Consider the following 23,921-nt stretch of genomic DNA (forward strand, 5'->3'; position numbering starts at 1 on the left):
GGATGGATAGATGAAGGGATCGATGAAAGGATAGATGGAGGGATAGATGGAGGGATAGATGGAGGGATAGATGGAGGGATAGATGGAGGGATAGATGGAGGGATAGATGGAGGGATAGATGGAGGGATAGATGGAGGGATAGATGGAGGGATAGATGGAGGGATAGATGGAGGGATAGATGGAGGGATAGATGGAGGGATAGATGGAGGGAGGGATAGATAGATAAATACATGGAGGGATAGATAGAGTGTGATAGACAGATGACAGCTACAGACAGCAAATGGTACATTGCACATATAGTTCACACATTGTACAGAGAGCACATAATAATCACCTACAATATTAGCATCAGTTACCTTCCTGTGACAGATGAGCAGTAGTACTTTCACTTTCTCCAGCTCGGGGCCCAGGAATCGGATCCTATGCAGGGCAGGCACCCCTCCCCCTCCTCTCCCTGGTGAAGACGGCAGAAGACAGGACAGAGGAGGGGAGATTGCCCCCTGCAGTCTGGAGCCAGTGCAGGACAGGAGCATTGCAGCATACAAGTGAGTTTTGATAGGTGCATGCGCCTACTTCTAGGGGGGGGGCAGCTGCCCCCCCTGCCCCTCGCTGGCTACGACCATGATTCACACACCGCGTTTTTGCGGATCCGTTTTTTGCAGTAAAATGCAGCGATTCTGGGCATCCCAGCAAAGCCAATGGGTTTCAAGATATGACATTAAGACACATCGTTTTGTGAGGATCCGTTTTTGGGCTCAAACACGGATCCTCACAAAGAATGAGCATGTCAGTTTGTGCGGATTTTTTCTAATCTGCTTTTGCTATTGAAAACATTATCTATGAGCTCAAAAACCTTTCAGGTGATGCAGTTTTTTAAAAAGCTGATCTGCTCTTGCAGCTCAAAAACGTATCCTCAAAAAACGCAGCAAAAACGCTGTGTGTGAATGTGGCCTTAGATCAGGAATAGAACAGCCATTTATAGGACATTTCATAACTTTCCCAAATTCCTATGAAAAAATATTCAGCACATTCTGCATTGAACTACAGTACCCAATCTATTACATATTTTAGGAGTCGTAGTCAGTCCATTTTATACAGACTCCACCAAAATGAGCACCGACTCCACAGCCCTGCCCCCTCCGATGCATGTGGCGTCCCAGCTATATGGATGCCCGGTCTCCCGGGGCTCGCATGACATTATGTCACATTAGCTGCGCTTCACTCACTTCCTTCGAACAAAACTTGCATTCAGAGGAAGTCAGAAAGCTGCAGCAGCTCTCATTTCTTCCTGACAAGTTTCATCCGAAGGAGGCAACAGTGAAGCAGCTGCTGATTGTCATGCAAGCCCCGGGAGACCAGGAGAAGACACTGTTGGAATGGCGCCTACACCGAAGGTTAGTATAGGCTGCTATCTCACATGGGAAAATGAAGGGGGGAGTTGGGAAGGGGGGGGGGGGGGGGGGGGGAGTTGGGAAGGGGGGTGGGGGGGGAGTTGGGAAGGGTGGGGGGGGAGAGTTGGGAAGGGTGGGGGGGGGAGAGTTGGGAAGGGAGGGGGGGGGGGAGAGTTGGGAAGGGAGGGGGGGGGGGGAGAGTTGGGAAGGGAGGGGGGGGGGGGGAGAGTTGGGAAGGGAGGGGGAGGGGGATTGGGAAGGGCTTGAGACCGGGTTGTCCAAGTAGTGGACAACCCCCTTAAGTGAACATAAGTTGTTTATCTACATAAAACATACATGGTCATTTAAAGTGTATTTTGTTCCTTCTTCTAAAATAATAATTTTAATCCCCAGGGCTATCGGGTTGCACACTATAGGGAAGCAATAGTTATTACATCAGAGTTATTAAAATGAAACAAGTGTAGATTATTCTTTAGAAAGTCTGGCCACTCGGAGCTTGGAGAGCCATTATCGCTTACAATTATCAAAGCAATTACACTGTGACTTGATAGCACAATGGGGCTAAAAATATCACAGCTTAGAAATCCAACTTACACGCAGTTACTCAATATGCATGAGACACCTTCATTAAAATACGGTTAGAAGCCAACAGCCACCTCTTTATGTGTATACTCCCCGAAGCGCCTGTGTATTTAATGGTTTCCTATTCTTTTCTCACCAGGGAGCCATCATGTTCAGCTATCAAAATTTCGCATTTTTCTTCAGCCCTAAACATATACAGAGTCCTGCATCAGGTTGTGCGGCTAATCAAGTTTAATTCCTTTACTGTTATTGCTCCTTCCCCACTAGACAAATGGATTCAGTATGAAAATGCAGCTGATCTATATAATGATATATATGGAATCAATGACATTGCAGAAACCACAAGATGCAACGTGTCCTCAAAACGGTCCATCAAATTTAATTACTCCATTAATCCATTTTCCCTGTTATGACAATGACATGTCAGTAAATTAGTGATCCTATACTACCTTGTAAAGAACAAAGGATACTTTAAAAAGATAGTCTTATCACAACAATCCATCTACATGCCCTATTAAAGGGGGGTTGCAGGTGTCAGACAACATGATGGCGTGGGGTGGGCAGAACATATTTTCTAATGCATTCATTTTAAAAAAGGTGGAAATGCAACAAGTCTCAGACTTAAACTCTAGACCAGAGGTGGTCCGAGGGCCACATTGGTAATATTGCGACCCATTGGGTTGGTTCCATCTGACAAGTTATTACCTTCTGCCACATCTGCTGCATACTGAAAGTATGTGCTGTAAATATCTCATTGGCGCTGGTTCCATCTGTAGGGCTCCCACCTATCACGAGTTTGCAGTCCAAAATATTAACTCAGCTCTCAACATTGTCATATATGCAAAAACCTGAAAATCGTCCTGAGTTGGGACTCGCCCAATCCTGCCAAAATATATGTGGTACAGAAATGACCACATAGCCCACCATTCATAAAGACCCATCCCTATGGTGCAACACTTGGAAACTACATGTGACCAGACATTATGCAGTTGGTTGAGGGCCACACAGAACGGTATTGCTGCCCGAACGTGGCCCCCAGGACGCAGGTTTTGCACCCCTGCTCTGGTAAATACAAGTAAATATATCTTGGGAACGCTGACCAGGCAAAGGGCCATACAATAATGGCAGACTCAGACTTCAGATAGGACTCACCAGCTTTGCCGTGTATGGAGTACAGTAATACACTTTAGCACAAAAGCTAGATGTTGCCTTATAGTGAGTGAGGAATAGCATTTCTGGCCATTATATGACTGGTGTCTTGCATTTCTCACAATTTTTGTCTCTGCAGGCTTTAATTTTTATCCCTCTCTGATCTAGTGGGAGGAAACTAGCTGCTATAATGTCTCCCACACAGACATGACGGATCCCTGCTTTTCTTTCTCTGTGTAGTACATGCTCAGAAACAGCAGTATGGGAGACCATATACACCAGCATGGATGACATTCAGCAGTACTGAGCTGTGTGGCTGTGAATCCAGCATTTTACAGAGATAATAGTTGCTTGAAGCTAAATGCCTGTGTGTCTCATTGTTCCAAGTGCTCCTCATTTCTGCCCCCCCCTTTAATCACCATAGGTTACAAGTTCTATTATCAAACACCTCACTGTGTGGCAGTCCTTCCCAGAAAGACCCTTTTCACAGCGGACGCACCATTCAAGAGGCAGAAGGGAGGAGAATTGGCTTATAAGAGGATAAAAAATAAAAAAGGCAGATTTCTTTGATAAATTACAAAGTTTCTTATATTCACTTGATCTACTGATTTATGCTGTTTGGAATATTTTAAATGGTCTCTCTTATTTTGACATACAATTGTGCTTGGGGCGTTTACTCCTTTTGCCATTTAAGTAATTACATGTACTAAAATTGGCCACCTAAAATGTAGGCTATGCAAAAAATAGCTTGCCCATACCAAGCGTTAATGCAACTTCTGCACATGCGCCAACTATAACGGCAGCATAGTCCTAAGGCTATGTGCCCACAATGCAGAAATGTTCCGGATTTTTTCCTGAGCGTTTCTGCATCTCCCTGGCAGAAAAAACGTATGCGGATTGTACATGCGTTTTCCTGCCATGGACATGCGGATGTGAAGCGTTCTTCACATGCATTTCCGCATGCGGGTTGTCAAGCGCTTTCCAAGCGATTTTATCATCACTTGGAAAGTGCTTGTGACAACTAGGTCACACTATATACATTCATGCAGCTGGCATGGATTTATATAGTGTGACCCAAGAGAATGTAAAAAAATAAAAAATAAATATATACTTACCCTCCGATGGCCCGCGCCGTCTTGCTTCGCTCGGTCCTGGCTACGGTAGACTGAAGGACCTGCAGACGTCAGCGTCGTGTGACCCGTCACATGACTCTGATGTCAGCGCAGGTCCTTCAATCCACCGCGAAGTGCCGGGAAGCAAGTAGGAGCGCAGCGCGGGCCGCAAGAAGGCAAGTATACATTTAATTTTTTATTTTATTCTTTTTTTACAGCTTTTAAATGGTACCTGGGTGTGGAGGAGACTCTCCTCTCCTCTACACCCGGGTACCATCCGCACATTAGAATGCGCCAATTACGCAAGTACAGATGCAGTCTTGCGGAATTGGTGCGTTCCAATGCAAATCAATGGCGGCAAAAACGCAGCGCTTCCGCAAAATAATTGGTAGTGCTGCGTTTTTTTCCGCAATGATAATCCGCAGCAGAAATTTCTGCAGCATGTGCACAGCACATGCGGATTATCATTGGGGAACATGGCAGACCTTCTACCAAGCATTTTTTAAGCGTTTCTGCAGTGTTTTTGCCGTTGCGGAAACACTTAAACGCATCGTGGGCACACAGCCTAACACTAGACCCCGGTATAAGATGTGATACAAGAGCCAGAATGTTTCCACAGAAACTCATTTTACTGGAAATATCTCAATGAACTAATACTACAGTACATGCGTAAACTGACAGTTGACAACTTTTACCTTTTATAATGAGAAAACTTCACACATACCCACTTATATAAAAAAAAAGCTGTCAGACTAGAACAGCATCTATAAAGGATCAAGGACGTTGAGTATGAAGAGCACAGTTCAGCCACTACAGAAATGATGGCACGTGAATTACAGAGCGTCTCAGAGTCACAAGTATGGAAGAATGAGAGAGGGTCAAGTCTGAAATATAACACAGCGCCCACTTAAAACAAGACAGAAAAAACTTTGAAGAACAAAGGATGTGGTGTAAACCTGAAATGGAGAACCTCATTTCTACAGCAACAGTGAAACTCTACACAATTTCACTGTCAGTAGTACAATATAGGAAAGGAGCTAAAACGAATAGGAGCCCTTGTCCTAATGGGGCTGTCTAGCTTCTGCAACTCTCGTAGGGGTCATCATTCTAAACCGCCTTTATACCAGAGGGATTTACAATTCTGTTTGGCAGAAGGGAAAAAATTAGTATTACATTGTACCCAATGAAGTCATTGGGCACCATGTGGGCTTGACAAGATGGCGACACTCTAAACTGCAGAGGACACCAGTGCTGAGGGACATCATCACTGGCATCTGTGGAGAATACCAATATCCTCTACTAAAAATGGAACTGATGCCTTGAAGCTTACAGGCACATATTGGGGGAGATGGTTGAAAACTGGTCAAGCTACCCCATACAGCCAATCAAATGCCACATCTCACTTTAGTGGTCATTTTTAAGGAACAAAAAAAAAAAAGTAATCTTAACGTATGGCTTTGGCAACTACTCCATCTCTCTCGATATATCTTAGCATTAAAGGGATTGTCCGGTGAAAACAAGCCATCACCTACCCATGAGATAGGCAATAGCTTAAAGAAGCTGTCCACTACTTATACAGTGAAGCTCTATCCGTAGGATAGGGTATCAATGTCAGATCGGACGGGGTCCGTAGGATAGGGCATCAATGTCTGATCGGCCGGGGTCCGGCACCCCCGCCGATCAGCTTTTATTGGTGTCGAAAGTACTTACCAGCTGAGCTTGGCAGTCTGGCTGTAGTGCCGCCGCGGAGTACTACACATCCACCTCCTATTCAATTCAATGGGAGGCGGATGTGCAATACCCTACAGCAGCCACTACAACTAAACTGCCAAGCCCAAGCCCTACGGATAGGGTATCAATGTATAAGTAGTGGAATACTTCTTTAATGATCTATGAGGATCCGAGTGGTCAGACCCCCACTGGTCGGCAGAACGGGGTACTTTTACCCTGGTTAGAATGGAGCAGTTAGTGCGCATGCTTCGCCACCACTCCATTCATGCCCTATGGGGCTGCCGAGTGCTGCAGTAGTTATATTCCAGCAGTACCATAGAGAATGATTGGAGCTATGGTCAGGCATTCAATCTGCCATCCCATACTATCTGGAGATAAAAGTTCCCCACCAGAGACAATAGTTTCCTGGTTTGCCAATCAGTGGGTGAAAGTCCGAGCTGTTGGCACCCCCACCAAATTATCACTTATCGTGTGGATGGGTGATAAAGGGGTTCTACAGTGAAAACAAGCTAAGCTTACTGGATCAAGAATTCTTTGCCACTCAGGCAAGGAAAGTGTGAATCACTTGCCACGTTTATCTATAAGTTAGCAACCCATGGCAGGCAAGTGAAGCAGTCGAATTAAAACGGTGACCCCAATTACAATGTGCAATGTAATTAATGAGTATAACATGGCGGATTATTTTACTGAAAAGTAGAGTGATGGGTACGCTTTAAATGGTTTATGTAATACTTCACAAAAAGCAATCTAAATTAGCTTGTGACAATGGAACGTTCCACATGCCAAGCTGATTTTATAGGAGTCTATGATTTCTGTCCACAGCATTTAATTAAGGAGAATCGACAAGCAAAATCCTGCACCAAATCTATTATTTAAATAAGCCGTGCGTGTCAGCTAAAGGCAACAGTAATTAGTTCCTGGCCAGGGATAATTGTTTTGATCCAATGTGACCATTCAGGGGATGTTTATTAATGAAAATTCCATTGTAGCCAAAATGAAGGACTCTGGATCAAAAGGGGAATTTGTATTATATTAGAATGTTCTCAGAGAATAAGCCTCTAGGCCAACAAGTTGTTGAACTCAGACAGCTGGCACGCACTTCCTACCCACAGAGGACAGAAAGTTCCACAATGCAATCAGAATAGAAGCCGTCTGGCATTTTACATGGAAGCCCCCATCATGGGACCATATAAACGCTACAGGTCTGATGTATTTACATGTAATGAAGCCTTCAACGCCATGTGATAATACAACTCGACTGCGCCAGCCTGTCAGCTCTCTGGAGCTATAACCATCACAATCATAGACACATCCAATGCTTTAGTCTGGGCAAAATGCACATGTGAATGTGAATATACCCTTAAAAAGAGATACAAGATGGAGGGCATATACATTGCTGCATTCTCCATAAAATTACCCCCTTTATTATCACGCCTTACAACAGGTTGTTGTAGTAGTTCTACAGGATCAGCAGATGCATGTTCGTCCTGACCCATGAAAGGTTGGGCATTGAAACTGTTGCATCTCCCAGAACAGGGGTTACCTGACAAGCTCTGATGGAATGTGAATCTAAAAGGGGTTGCCCAAGCCTTAGGTCACTAATAATAAATTGGCACCAGGGATCACCACAGATGAGATATTTGCCGCTCCGTCCATATGTAAACTGAAATCGCACAGTTCTGATGCTACGCAGTGCCCATTCTCAGTCGCTTCAGCTCAGCTCCAATTAGAGTAAGAACTACCCAGAGAATGACTAGTACAGTGTGTATGGAGCTGTGCTGTTCCAGCTCCATACACTGTTAACATCCAGCCATTGCCACAGCTGCACATCAGTAGGAGTTCTGGGTGTTGGACCCCCATCAATCTGTTACTGATGACCTAACTTAAGGACAGGCCATCAATATCCAAGTCGAGTAAACTCCTTTAATCTCCCCAGGGATAAAAGTGCAATAGTGGTGGGGTACATAAAGGAGTTTGTTGCACCCTTCAAAAAGATGCAATGTTCTTGCACCCAAGTGGGCACCCTCTTCTGGGCACCATAGCACTGCCTAGGTGTGTCAAAGCTTGCCCATAGATAATTAGACAGATTCACAGCCTAAAAGTCTTTTGTGCAAGAAAAGAACGACTCAAGGGCATTTGTTAACAAGTGATTTTCTGATTGATTTTAGGAGATGCTCAATGTGAAAATTAAAATGAGAATCCCTGCTAATCTGCTGTTAAACAACCATCACATTGTCAGAGTAGAAGACTGATGGCCTGGGATGTTTGCAGCCCAAACATGGCCGTATAAAGTACACATGTAATGGTTAACAAGACACGCTGTACCAACATGATGCACCAGAAGTGACAAAGACAATTTTTCTAACCCAGCCATAATGTGACAATTGTCAGGATGAGATATCCTGTCGCCCTACAGATGACAGCGATACTGGATAGATCTGCGAGACTGAAATATTACATGAATCCTCTGGGCACGTTACCTTTACTAATTAGCTTTAGTGAAACGGAGACTGGAAAAGTGTTAGTAGAAACAGCACGAGTGTGAACCTGCACCATTCAGATTCATCTTGCCAACACGTGGCTTCCTGCTGACTTCACACAAAGAGCTGGAGTAGTACACCAAGCCCATGGATAATATAGAGAATATAGCTGGTGTATTCTTCCTGACAGTCACCTTCCTGCTGATCAGATGCAATGAGAGCAGGGCATGTAGAACGCCTGCCTACCGTAATCGCTCATTGCTTGCTTCCTCCATCTGCATATCAGAAATGACTGCAGTCCCGGAATATATAGACGTCCAGGCAGATATTGTACGGATGGGTAAATTAGCCAGACACATCGACAAGACAAATGGATGCCAGTATGATGAAGACAGCAGCATTCCTCGGCTAAGGATAGCACACACTGGTCCCCGGGCGCCCATCACTGTAGTCAGGGCATGCTGCAGTGGTTACTGGCTCGCTCAGCCTCGAAGGAGAGCCGAAAACTAACAGATTTATACTCCTCAGCTGAGCATTGCTATGTACTACATGACCGGTACAGAAGAAGAATTAACACTGTATTTTCCATCACAACCACACCCATGTGCAAAGAATGATCAATCATCACGCTGAACCCCCATACATTTATACTATGTATACAAGGCTCTTAAGAGAAATGTAAAAAAAAAAAACATTTTCATTGCATTTTCTTTCCATATAACTAATGGGCAATGCCTGAAATATCAATCTTTGAATTGTAGCTGAATCATCTCTGAAATTGGAAAGTCAAGTGACAGGTGGCCACACTGATGCTGAGGGACCACCACCTGATCATTGACTAGCCGATGACCACACCAATGGAAACAGATGGCTAAATTATACACTGTGACTGTGTACAGCAGCAAAGGTTATAGGTCTACAAAAAGACTAAAGCTAGGGATGGAATAAAGGTGTAGTAAGGAGTGGATGGTAGTCCTGGCATCCATTTATCCACCACACCCTGTGAAAGACCCAGGCTGGAAATAATATTCTGAAATTCTAGAAGTACATTATCTTCAGTGAACGACATTTAGGGCAAAGGCTAATGAAAGGGACAACTGCTGCCTCCATTAGATGAATGCATCTGGTCATTAAGGGTTTAGCTTATTAACACCGGCAGACCCTTCTTATAAGCTGGAGAAGGTGGCATTTCCAGAGCCAACCAAAGGGTCAACAGAGATGATGACCATCATTTACTGTCATTAAGAGGCACCAAGTATTTAGAGATTACATTCACCTGCATTTTCATACAAAAGACCACAGACCACTCTCATACTAAAGCTGGAGTCGCCCATCACATGGCTTCCTCATCTTCACAGGTAGTCAAAGCATGCACAAGGTATATACACCTGGCCTAGGAACACCGTGCAACCTGAAGGTATTCTTGATGGAAATGGTTAGATTGGTAAAATACAAGAGATTATTTTAGGTTTGCCATAAAAATAGTATGGCTCACCATTCCTAATGTACCTCCCTGACATTAACCCATTCTGTACTCCCTTCATGAACAAAGCCCATTACTAGACGCAAGACACCACCCACAAAAACAGTCTAACGTGAAGTCCCCAGCTACATAGAATAGTGAAAACCTTCTGTATTTTAACACCCAAAGAAAATTCACTTTAACAGTCATTAGGATAAAAGTGAAATGTTTCAATTATCTCATCCCTTTTCAGTCATAGTTTTATAAGAATTATCTCCTGTTGGAGGGGTCCGTAGACACAATGTTCATGGCAAGTGATCACTTGTATAAATCTGCTTGACCCAGTGTATGCGCTCCTAAGCCTGGACACAGTCATGAACCTGTCATAAGAGTTGGAGGTAGTGGACCATCTAAGATAAATCAGATGAGTGACTAGTCAGAGCCTTATATACTTGAAGCAACATTAAGGCCAGTGAGTAGTTCTACAACAGACATGCTCTATTAATCCTACGAGATGAATGGGAGTGTGCAAGTCAAAGCCTCTTATGGCTGCTGCAGTCAGCCCCTAGCAAATAAGTCAAGTTCCTACAGACCAATGATATAGTTATACTTCTATATAATATATTCCTGTGCTGCTGTCCCCGGTATAAAGGGATACTGCTGGTGCAGGGCGATGGTGTCATATGGGCCTAGAAGGCAGATTTCTATGAAAGGCCATATAATGCCCCCAATAGGTTTAAGAGCTCGGAGCTGTTAATGTTGAACCCGTTGGCCTTTGTCATTTAAGATCCTTTCCAGAATCAGTGTCCCCAATGGATGGCACAGATTACATAGGTGCATGACCTGCATTATAATCAATGAAGAGACGCCTCTCTAATTGTTGGATACAAAATTACAGGTTGATGTTGGGGGAATAGCACGAAAGAAGCACGCTTATTACTATAGACTTCTATAAGGTGGGCTCTCAGCTGTAAGGACGAGCAGCACTGCACACCCCGCACCCCCGGGCTCGCCCTCACCCCGAACACACCTGGGCTCACACTCACCCCCTTGCACACCCAGGCTAGCACTGCACACCACGCACGCATTCACCCTGCACACCTGGGCTCACACTCACTTTCTGTAGCATAGTTGTGATCCCACTCACCCCGCACCCCCCTGGGCTCGCACTCACCCCGCACCCCCCCGGGCTCGCACTCACCCCGCACCCCCCTCCGGCTCGCACTCACCCCGCACCCCCCCCCCGGCTCACACTCACCCCGCACCCCCCCGGGCTCACACTCACCCCGCACCCCCCTGGCCTCACACTCACCCTGCACCACCCGGGCTCACACTCACACCGCGGGCTCACACTCACCCCACACCCCCCTGGGCTCACCCTCACCCCGCACCCCCTGGGCTCACACTCACCCCGCACCCCCCTGGGCTCACACTCACCCCGCACCCCCCTGGGCTCACACTCACCCCGCACCCCCCTGGCCTCACACTCACCCCGCACCCCCCTGGCCTCACACTCACCCCGCACCCCCCTGGCCTCACACTCACCCCGCACCCCCCTGGGCTCACACTCACCCCGCACCCCCCTGGGCTCACACTCACCCCGCACCCCCCTGGGCTCACACTCACCTTCTGTTGCATAGCTGTGATCGCGCAGGAAACTGTTGTTAATCTTGCGGGTATCAATGTCCTCCTCCATTTACAGCCTCTTTACTTTTCTGAACGGCAGACAGAATAACAGCAGTAGCCATGGTCCTTCCAGCAGCCTCTAGCAGAGGAGGAGAGGGAGCTGCCCTGGGCACGCCATGCCACTGCCCAATACAAATGTACAGCAGGAATGCGCTATAGCGGAGAGGAGCGGGCCGGTGCCAGGGGATGTGCGGCACTTCTAGCACATGCTGATCCTCCCTCCCACAGGCCCAACAGGTCACCGCGCCCACCGCTCCCGGCACCCGCTGCCACAGGTCTGAGCCCCGGGGCTGGTCGGTCGGCAGGATTTAGTCTGTCGCTCCCTTACATGCGGAGCGATCGCCGGGCGGTGCCGATCAGCGCTGCAGACGCCCGAGGAGTGCTGGCGATCGTGCCTGGAGTGCACCTGGCTGAGCCGGGAGATGCTGGAGCTGGTGCTGGGTATAGTCAGATGCTGCAGCATTGGGCGCAGGCTCCTCCTCTACAGCTTGGGCTCTGCGTCAGCACAGCCTGCTCCTCTCCCCCATCGACCAGCACTGCTGCAGTGTGGGGGCTGCTGACACATCCAGCACTACCAGCCCTGGCACAGCACAAGCGCTGGCTCACAGAAGCCAATGGCTCAGATCCTGCCACCAACTAGTCACTGCATGGCATGAAGGCTACCAGTGCCACTCCACATGCCATGCGCATACCACAAAGTAGTCATGATCCTGCTATACCAAGCTCTGGATCGGATGTGCAGCTACACCTGGCACTGGTGCAGCATAAAGAAAAGCAGCACTGAGCAGGGCATGTGGTAGGGCAGGACCCTGGTATCTGGGTTGCCAACTTGACTTATTTTTTTCTGGACAGCTCATCCAATAATTACAGACAATACTTTTTACAGCCACATTGGAAATCCATAACAAATTATTCTGATATGAAGACCGCTGCATTCATTGTAAAATCATAATTACAATCAATATAATCTGTACAAGTTTCTTCAGCTTCAATACAAACCACAGGCATATCTAGCTCTATCTATATATACAGTACAGACCAAAAGTTTGGACACACCTTCTCATTTAAATATTTTTCTGTATTTTCATGACTATGAAAATTGTACATTCACACTGAAGGCATCAAAACTATGAACTAACGCATGTGGAATTATATACTTAACAAAAAAGTGTGAAACAACTGAAAATATGTCTTATATTCTAGGTTCTTCAAAGAAGCCACCTTTTGCTTTGATGACTGCTTTGCACGCTCTTGGCATTCTCTTGATGAGCTTCAAGAGGTAGTCACCGGAAATGGTCTTCCAACAATCTTGAAGGAGTTCCCAGAGATACTTAGCACTTGTTGGCCCTTTTCCCTGCACTCTGCGGTCCAGCTCACCACAAACCATCTCGATTGGGTTCAGGTCTGGTGACTGTGGAGGCCAGGTCATTTGGCGTAGCACCCCATCACTCTCCATCTTGGTCAAATAGCCCTAACACAGTCTGGAGGTGTGTTTGAGGTCATTGTCCTGTTGAAAAATAAATGATGGTCCAACTAAATGCAAACCGGATGGAATAGCATGCCGCTGCAAGATGCTGTAGCAGCCATGCTGGTTCAGAATGCCTTCAATTTTGAATAAATCCCCAACAGTGTCACCAGCAAAGCACCCCCACACCATCACACCTCCTCCTCCATGCTTCACGGTGGGAGCCAGGCATGTAGAGTCCATCCGTTCACCTTTTCTGCGTCGCACAAAGACAAGGTGGTTGGAACCAAAGATCTCAAATTTGGACTCCTCAGACCAAAGCACAGATTTCCACTGGTCTAATGTCCATTCCTTGTGTTCTTTAGCCCAAACAAGTCTCTTCTGCTTGTTGCCTGTCCTTAGCAGTGGTTTCCTAGCACATATTTTACCATGAAGGCCTGCTGCACAAAGTCTCCTCTTAAGGCTAAGTGCCCACGATGCAGAAATGCTGCATATTTTTTACGCTTCTCCCTGGCAGGAAAAACGCATGCGGATTTTAAATGCGGTTTTCCCGCCAGGTAGAAGCGTTTGTGAAGCGTCTTTGCATGCATTTCTGCATGCGGGTTATCAAGCGCTTTTCCAAGTGATTTTAGCATCACTTGGAAAAGTGCTTGACAACTTGTTCACACTATATAAATCCATGCAACCGGTATGGATTTATAGTAGTGTGACCAAGTTAGTTAAAAAAAAAAGAATAAAAATTGTGAAAGATAAAAAAAATAAAAGTTTATACTCACCTACCGATGTCTTCCCGGTGTTTTGTCCGATCTCTTGCACTGCTTGCGGGGGTGTGAAGCAGGGCTGTGGAGTCGGAGTCGTGGAGTCGGAGTTAGTTTTGGTTGGAGTCGGAGTCAGAGTCGGTAGAAATGTACCGACTCACACTCCAGCTTTAAAAAAAATATTAATATTTCATAATTGAACTTTCATATGAATTTTATAAATGTTACTCAAATATATATGTTCTATCAAACTATGAACAACAGTGATAAGCAGTTCTGCTGGAGATAGAGACATTTCTTACTTCTTGTGTGTCACTGTTCTCCACTGCCCTAATCTAATCTTATACTTGGTTAACCTCATGCTGTCCCAACCCCCCTATTTACAATGTATGAAACTGAAAGTGAAAATGTGTTGCAAATTCTTAGTAGTAAAGCTCCTCCTCTAGACTAGATGTTTACTAGGTGTGCGTCTTCCAAGCATCTCACAGCTGCTACTCAGAAGAGGAAGACTGTAAGTAGTATTATCCTTTCAACAAACTTTGCATCAGTTAACTGTGAGTACATGAGGAATAACAGTATTACTGACCACTATATCAGTTGTACGACCTGGCAATAATTTTGTACAATTGTTTTTAGGAAAAACAATTGTCATTTGGATTGTGAATGCAGAATTAAAAACCTGAGAATGTCAAAGAAGCGTCACATTAAATCAGCTGTATTTGAACATTTCACCATCACTCAAGATAGAAAACATTATGTCTGTCAGTGTATGACAAATGATCCAGACTAAAACAAATGCTGTGAAGCCAAGATCAGTGCATCTTCAGGCAAAGATAAAAATGCTCCTACCAGAGCTTCTAATCTAAAGAGACATTTACAGCGCTTTCATCCAGAAGTACTGAAAGCAGTGGATGAGAAAGACTGCATCCAAACCAATGAACCAGTGCCCAGCTCTTCCAGCCAAACAAAGGAGCAGAGAACTTTGCAGCCATCAGTTGCAAGATATTTTGTCAGTGACAAAGTTACTGTGACAATGACAGTAGATACATTTAAAAAACAGATCATAGAGCTTGTTGTAAAGGATAGTGTGCCTATTTCATTATTTTCACGACCAGCTTTTATGTGTGTCTGAATGGGGAAATGGCCCGCAAGCTTGGTGTTTCTCTGGAGAGAGAGAGAGTGTATTAGAAAATTAGTAAATCGAAGAAGCTTTTAAACAAAAGGAAGAACTTAAAACTCTCAAGGGACGCTTTCTGTTTCTTAAAATGGATGCCTGCACACGTCACAGAGTGAACTATTTTGCCATCAATGTCCGATTTGTTTGTGACAAAAATGAAATAGTTACCAAGACATTGGCAGTAAAAGACACCAAAGCTCATCACACCAGTGAGTTTCTCCAGGTCTTGGTGGAAAAGGTTCTGCAAGACTATGAACTTAAAAAAGAGCAAGTTCTTTCTGTCATAACTGACAATGCTTCAAATATGATAAGTACTATTAAGCTAATGAATGAGAGTAATGATGGTGACCAGCAGCTAGAAGAACATTCTGGGTCCACAGACACAGAAATGTTTGAAATAGAGGAACACAGTATTGTAACTGAGGAGCAAACTGAAGTTACTTCAGATGAACAGCAACATGATAGTTTAGATCTTGTTGAAACTGTGTCAATACGTTCTTTCCTTCATCACATGCGCTGTGTTGTGCATACGCTACAGCTGGCTATAAGAGACAGTCTGCAAGAAGGACATGCTGCTGCACTGATTGGCAAGGGGAGAAAATTGGCTACTGTTGCCAGAACCCCTAAAGTTGACTCAATTTTGAAGAGACGTGCTGGAAAAGGGGCAATTATTGATCAAGCCACACGATGGGGCAGTACTTACTTAATGATTCAGCGCTTGGTTGAACTGAAAACCTTTCTTGTCGACATGGCTAACCCTCAACTGACGCTAAATGAAAGTCAGTGGAATCAGGTGACTGAGCTGGAAAAATTGCTAGAGCACCCATTTACAGTGACTAAAAAATTACAAGCAGAGGACTTAACTCCAGGTATTTTCTTAAAGGAGTGGAAGAACTTGATGTTTTGCCTGTCCCAAAGAGGAGGGTTAATTGCAAGTGGCACTGCTACATCAATGAAACGGAAAGAGGAGCTACTAATACAAAATAACATTCTTTTGGCAGCTGTTTATGTAGACCCAATGCATCGGATTCTTCTAGATGATCAACAGCTAACTAAAGGAAAAGAAGCTCTGTTTGAAATGGCAGTAAGGATGAAAGGGTTGCAGAACAGTCAGGAGGAACAAGAAGAATTTGGTCGTCCTGCCACATCTTCACCCTCATCATCAACTGATGAAGAATTTAATTTAAAAAAATTTTTCATGTGCACTAAAAGAAATTGAGAAATTTGACCATTCATCAAAAATAACAGTGCAACAAGCGATTCCTCTGTATCCTGACATGGTCAGAGATGTTGCCCGAGTTGTTACTGCTTTGCCACCAACCCAACTTAGTGTAGAGAGGTTGTTCTCTGCTCTCAAAATAATTAGATCAGATTTGAGGGCATCCATGAAGGAGCATCTGACAGAGACAATACTTTTTCTGAGGACAAATTTATAGATTTCTTCTTATTAACTGCATAACAGTGTTTATTGCATATTTACTTACAAGAGTTTATAAAAGTTTATGAAAGTTATTTGCTATATTCTAATAAATATAGTTTTTGCTCTAAGTGGTCTGATTACTTATATGATGGTGAGAAACTGAATAAGCACGATGTTAATATTTTACAACAGTAAATTTATTGTTACGAATTGGCCATTTATGAAGGAGTCGGAGCCGGAGTCGGAGTCGGAGCCGGAACCTGATAAAATCCAGGAGTCAGAGTCGCAACTGTGGCTTACCGACTCCACAGCCCTGGTGTGAAGGACCTGCGGTGAAGTCGTTGAGCCATGGGATGGACCTGCCCTTCACATCAACGCGAACATTGCAAGACACCGGACAGAGCAGACAAAACATCGCTAAGACATCGGAAGGTGAGTATAAACTTTATTTTTTATTTTAAATTATTTTTTTTACAGTTTCTATGGTACCCAGGTCTAGATGAGAGTCTCCTCTCCTCTAGACCTGGGTAGCATCCGCAAATTGCACAGTGTGATATCCACATGTGCAAATGCAGTGATGCGGATGTCACGCGGTCCAATGCAAGTCAATGGCGGCGATTACGCTGCGTGTCCGCAAAATTAATGGACATGCTGCGGATTTTTGAGTGCAGCATAAATGCTGCGGAAAAATCCGCAACATGGGCATTGAAAGTGCGGCTTGTCATTGGGGACCATGTGGGGCGGATTACCAAGCGTTTCCCAAACGTTTATGCTGCGGAAATTCCACAGCATAAACGCTTGTAAAACGCTACGTGGGCACCCAGCCTAAGGCTATGTGCCCACGCTGCAGAAATGAAGCAGAAAATTTCTGCTTCATTTCTGCATGTCCTCTCCCGGATAAACGCATGCGGAATTCTGCACGCGTTTATCGTGCGTTTATCGCGCGATTTCCACATGCAGAATTGCCTTGCGTTTTTTCTTGCATTGCAAAGGCAATTCCGCTTGCGGAAACGCAAAATTAATTGACATGCTGCGGATTTTCCCCCGCATCATAAACAGTGCGGAAAAATCCGCAGCATGGGCATTAAACTTGCAGAATCCCCTTGGGGACCATGGGGGGTGGATTATATAGCGTTTCACAAGCATTTACACTGCGGAAATTCCGCAGCATATACGCTTGAAAAACGCTACGTGGACACATACCCTAACAATTTTTGAAGAGATGTGTCTGCTGCTAGAGCTCTGTGTGGCATTGACCTGGTCTCTAATCTGAGCTGCTGTTAACCTGCGATTTCTGAGGCTGGTGACTCGGATAAACTTATCCTCAGAAGCAGAGGTGACTCTTGGTCTTCCTTTCCTGGGGCGGTCCTCATGTGAGCCAGTTTCTTTGTAGCGCTTGATGGTTTTTGCAACTGCACTTGGGGACACTTTCAAAGTGTTCCCAATTTTTCGCACTGACTGACCTTCATTTCTTAAAGTAATGATGGCCACTCGTTTTTCTTTACTTAGCTGCTTTTTTCTTGCCATAATACAAATTCTAACAGTCTATTCAGTAGGACTATCAGCTGTGTATCCACCAGACTTCTGCAAAACACAACTGATGGTCCCAACCCCATTTATAAGGCAAGAAATCCCACTTATTAAACCTGACAGGGCACACCTGTGAAGTGAAAACCATTTCCGGTGACTACCTCTTGAAGCTCATCAAGAGAATGCCAAGAGTGTGCAAAGCAGTCATCAAAGCAAAAGCTGGCTACTTTGAAGAATTTAGAATATAAGACATATTTTCAGTTGTTTCACACTTTTTTGTTAAGTATATAATTCTACATGTGTTAATTCATAGTCTTGATGCCTTCAGAGTGAATGTACAATTTTCAAAGTCATGAAAATATAGAAAAATCTTTAAATGAGAAGGTGTGTCCAAACTTTTGGTCTGTACTGCATCTATCTATCTATCTATCTATCTATCTATCGGCTGTCCTGGAATTTCTGGACGTTAGCATGACCGGCTTGGTTAATCGCCAAGACGGTAAAGAGGACCTGTCGCCAAGTAAAAAAAAAATATATTGACAAAAAAAAGTCAAATCTCAGCTTGTAGTTTCTTCATAGTCTTCTCTGGGGGTGCCCTTTTACCCCTCCCCCCAGAAGCTGCTAATCACAGCTCAGCAGCATGAGACTGCTTAAACCCAAGACTGGCAGCGTCTGGGAGGGAGGGGTATAAGAAGCACTGCCAGCTATATATATTTTTATTAACTGTGTATACTGTAAGTGCATGTAACGCAGTGTGAGTATTAATATACTCTGCTACCACCGCTTTCTCTATGATCCAGAACCGTTCTGCTTTCTCAGTGACGTTGCCCCAGTTGCGACTAGCCGGCTTACCCGGCTTGAGCTGGAAGTCTTTTACAATGAAAGTCTATGGAACCTCGTTCTGACGCGCCATAGACTTAAATTGTGGCTCTGGGACCTGGCGAGTATATTAATACACACACACACCGCTAATAAAATATATATATATATATATATATATATATATATATATATATATATATATATATATATATATATATATATATATATATATATATATATATATATATATATATATATATATATATATACACATACACAGTATATAGATGGGAGTGCTTCTTTAAACAGCATGCCCCCAGGGAAGACTCTGAAATGTATGCTTGTAGACCAACTTGGCGTTTCATCATACAGGACAACACCAGGATGCAACTAGGATGCCATCAGTGTGTTGCCCATAGACTTGATGGTGTGACTGAAGCATTCTCTGGCATATACACCGGCCACAACGCTCAAAGGTAGTGCGCTCAGAGCCTTAATTTAGTCCTAGTGATCAGGTGCCATACAACTGTCTGTAAACCATTGTGCTTAGGCGGTATTGTCATCTGATGCCTTAGCCGTTGGGATTTCCTGGACAGCAGAGCTATTCTATCACTGGATCAGAGTAATTGCCATAACATGTAAGCAGTGCAGCGAACACACGATGGAAGCATATATAGAACTACATTAGATGCGGAAGAGGACGATTCATCAAACAGATGATTCTTGCATAAAACTGTTGCAAAAGTCTCACGCAACTCATTTGTGCAAAAATGTTGAGACTTGACGTTTTTTCTTACAATGGTCCTGGCCAGCTCCACTGACTTTTGTAGAGTAGGCGCAGCTCAGCCAGTAGGGGGTGTAACCAAGCACAACTCCGCAAATTCATCATGATTTATAGGTTACAAAAGTGGCATCAATTTGGAACGTAATGTATGCCAGTCTCTGACTAGAGTACAGCTTATGCTGTGGCGCAAAGCAGCTGAAAGTTGCTCCAAATTGATTAAAGGTGCAATCGTGTGAATTAATTTGAGGTTTTAAATGCCAGCCTTGATGACCAGTGCGCTGGAGTAAGATGCACCAACACCTTAGCGTAGGTTCATCTCCAAACACCACATTACAGTCTATTTTTGCTTTAAAGGGAACCTGTCACCTGATTCATGCTGGCCAAACCCGAGGCATCATGAATCAGAAAAAATCCCTAATTGCATCCAGGTACGTTTCAGAGAAACCATACTTTGAAAAGGTGGCAGGGACAATGTGACTTGGATGACCAGGACAAAACAGATGCCAGGCGGTTCCTCTAGTCCCCACTTACCTTGACTGACCAATCTCTCCATGTGTGTGTATAGGAGGAGCCGTATCAGACAATGGAAGCAGGGCAGGAAGAAGCCTTTAGGGACATGCCTCCTGGACTACTCATCCTAGTCGCATCATCCCTCGCTGCCTTATCCAAGTGGGTTTTCTGGGAAATGCCACACCATCATTTCAGATCGGAACATACATAGCTGTATTTTTGGAGCCGATCTCCAGTTTATGCCACCCATGTTTCAGGCAGCATGAGTCAGCTGACAGGTTCCCTTTAAATTATTTCGTCCTCTGTAATATATTTAAAAAAATAATCAGACAGTATACTGACACTTCACAGGCATGTGTGACTGTAGCTCTAACATGGCTTGCAGTTTAACCCATTCTGAACCTGCCCCATTCCCTGCACATAATGGCTATGATCAGGGTTGCCAATTGTCCAGAACAGTTTGTAAAAATAGTTCGCTTTATGGCCAAGTCTGTTCAAAAAAAAAAAAAAATCAAGGATGATTTTTTTTTTTAATTTATTTTATTTTTTTTAAGGTGATGAAACTTGTACAATTAAGACTAATTCTCATTTTACAGTGACTGAAGCTGATGTCTTCATATCAGAATCATTGGCTGTAGACATGTATTACTTATACTGAATGATTTTACAATGTGTCCATAAAAAATATTGTCTATTTTTTCTGGACAGCTTATCAAAAACTCAAAGTTAAAGTTGGCAACCATGCCTGTGATGCACAGCTAGGTTCTGCCTATAACTCCAACCATTGCTGCTAACCACTTAAACGCCCACACACGCATCCATCCCCTTGAATCAGTGGGCTGCTATGGCAGCTGATTTGCCGAGGACACTTATGTCTGCCATTACAGTGCTCCACTGAAACATTTTATGCTTCAAAAAGTACAACAGAACAGATTATTGCAGGTGAAGTCCACTATCAGGATTAACTATATACAGTATAAAAAAAAGCATAACAATTTCAAATCACCGCCCTTTTCACCCCCTCAATAAAAATAAAGATATTAAAAGAAAAAAAAACATGTGGCATCACCACATCCATAAAGTCAGATCTTACAAAATCTAAAGTTAATGTCAAAATCAAATTTTTTGTTCTCTGCAAAGCCGCAAAAAATGCAATATCAAAACATCATAGCTATCAGTGAGGGTATAAATAAAAACATCAGCTTACCTGGCAAAAAAGCCCTCACACAGCTCCATCCAATAAATGAAAATGGTAAATAAAATAGTAAGAAACAAAACATATAGATATATATTATACAGTGGGAAAATAAGTAGTTGATACACTGCCGATTTTGAAAGTTTCCCACCTACAAAGAATGAAGAGCTCTGTAATTTTTATCGTAGGTTCACTTCAACTGTGAGAGACAGAATCTAAAAATAAAAACCAGAAAATCACATTGTATGATTTTTACATAATTAATTTGCATTTTATTGCATGAAATAAGTTTTTGATACAATAGAAAAACAGAACTTAATATTTAGTAGAGAAACCTTGGTTTGTAATTACAGAGGTCAGACGTTTCCTGTAGTTCTTGACCAAGTTTGCACACACTGCAGCAGAGATTTTAGCCCACTCCTCCATACAGATCTTCTCCCGATCGTTCAGGTTTCGGGGCTGTCACTGGGCAACATTGAGTTTCAGCTCCCTCCAAAGATTTTCTATTGGGTTCAGCTCTTGAGACTGGCTAGGTCAATCCAGGACCTCAAAATTCTTTTTACAAATCCACTCCTTAGTTGCCCTGGCTGTGTGTTTCAGGTCATTATCATGCTTGAACACCTAACCACGACCCATCTTCAATGCTCTGAGGGAAGGTGGTTGTTGGCAAATACCTCGCAATACATGACCCCATCCATCCTCCCTTCAAAAACAACCCCAAAATATGATGCATCTCCTACAAGGCTTCACGCTTGGGACTGTGTTCTTGGGGTTGTACTCTTCCTTCTTCCTCCAAACACGGCGAGTAGATTTGATACCAAAAAGATCTATTTTGGTCACATCTGATCACTTGACATTCTCCCATGCCTCCTTTGGATCCTCCAGATGGTCATTGGCTAACTTCAAGCGGGCCTGGATATGTGCTGGTGTGAGCAGGCGGACCTTGCGTGCGTTGCAGGATTTTAAATCATGACGGCGTAGTGTTTTAGTAACAGTAATGTTTGAGACTGTGATCCCAGCTTTCTTCAGGTCATTGACCAGGTCCTCCCATGTAGTTTAGGGCTGATTCCTGACCTCTCTTCAGAATCATCCTTGCCTCACGAGGTGAGAACTTGCATGGCGTCCCAGACCGAGGAAGATTGACACAGTAATCTTGTGTTTCTTCCATTTTCTGAAAATTGTACCAACAGTTGTTGTCTTCTCACCAAGCTGCTTGCCTTTTGTCCTGTAGCCCATCCCAGCCTTGTGCAGGTCTACAATTTTGTCCCTGGTGTCCTTAGACAGCTCTTTGGTCTTAGCCGTGAGGGAGAGGTTGGAGTGTGATTGTGTGGACAGGTGTCTTTTACACAGGTAACAAGTTCAAAACAGATGCAATTAATACAGGTAATGAGTGCAGAGTAGGAGGGCTTCTTAAAGAAAAACTAACAGGTCCATTTGAGCCAGAATTCTTGCTGGTTGGTAGGTGATCAAATACTTATTTCATGCATTAAAATGCAATTTAATTATTTAAAAAAAAAATCATACAATGTGATTTTCTGGAATTTTTTTTAGATTCCGTCTCTCACAGTTGAAGTGTACCTACGATAAAAATTACAGACCTCTCCATTCTTTGTAGGTTAGAAAACTTGCAAAATCAGCAGTGTATCAAATACTTATTTCCCCTATTTTCCCAACTGTATATATGTCATGCCAGGTGTGGGAAAGACTTAGTGTAACACAAAGGGAAGAAGGAAAGGGAGCCCAGACACTAGGGAAAGGGGGGAGTGGAGACCTCCTAGTCTGGTCTAGTGTCACTCTGCCTCAACTACCGTCCCTATATTGGCTCTTCACCAATCGCTGCTCGCGTGCCTCGCCCTGACTTTCCCTGGCGTATGGCTAAGGCTAGGGATGGAAGGAGATGAGCACTAGTCGATCTCCACTAAACTCTATATAGACAACAAGGGTAGACAAACAGGGGGGATTGCTTAGCTTTAGATGACTCCAAACAAATGTGCACATGGCCTGAAGCTCCAGAGAGGACGAAGTACTGCTCTTGCTAAAGCCTCACAAGTAGTAATGAATATCGCTGGCACCTCCCTCTCAGACACACCAGGTATTTATACACCTAGGCCACGGAGCAAATTAGCCATAGGAAGGTAGCCGCTGGGTCCTAGAGACAGCCAGCCTCTAAGAAGATGTCTGTAATGCCAAATGTAGAGATCTCCTGCAACCAACTGCCGTGACAATATATTTACAATGCTACTCACTTGGGAACAATCTGAGATATCACAGGAACAATTTTTGTTTAAAGCCCAGCTGGTTTATTTCAGTCCTCCTAAACCACATCACAGGAAAACTTAAATACAGCCTTTGTCCAGCACAAAGTGAAACCAAGTAACAAGTCCATACAATAGTGCTGGTTAGCCTACCTGGCTTAGAGTCCAGCTTCTTAGTTCTTTAGTAAAGGCACAAGAGTCAGGAGATTTGCACACCTCCATATACACATACATGTGTGAGACAAACAGGTCTCATTCCACAAAGTGAATCAGACCTAGGGGTGGAGATATGGTGAGCAGCCGTCTCTCCCAACTCTTCAGCTGCTCACAACCTGTCATGGCCGATTAGCCTCTTCTAGTCCTACATGCACTAAAGCATTAATCCTGGTGTATCTCCCATCCACTAGGTGTC

The 23,921-nt window shown here is 44.1% G+C and overlaps 1 protein-coding gene across 3 annotated transcripts in view; it reads right to left on the reverse strand.

The window, feature by feature from the left end:
• PPP2R2B (protein phosphatase 2 regulatory subunit Bbeta) overlaps positions 1–23,921 on the reverse strand; it is a 476,270-nt gene that overhangs the window by 174,566 nt on the left and 277,783 nt on the right. Inside the window, exon 1 of one of the 3 annotated variants that reach the window (XM_073651286.1) lies at positions 11,534–12,088. The exons of the other annotated variants lie outside the window; for them this stretch is intronic. Within the exon in view, the coding sequence (XP_073507387.1) occupies positions 11,534–11,603 (70 nt within the window). The 5' untranslated portion in view covers positions 11,604–12,088. Of the gene's footprint in view, positions 1–11,533; positions 12,089–23,921 lie in introns of those variants that run through there. 3 annotated transcript variants of the gene reach the window in all.

This window comes from Phyllobates terribilis, unplaced genomic scaffold (genome assembly GCF_046119375.1).
Source record: "Phyllobates terribilis strain yellow unplaced genomic scaffold, ASM4611937v1 Scaffold_11__3_contigs__length_659146591, whole genome shotgun sequence".
Lineage (NCBI taxonomy): Eukaryota > Metazoa > Chordata > Amphibia > Anura > Dendrobatidae > Phyllobates > Phyllobates terribilis.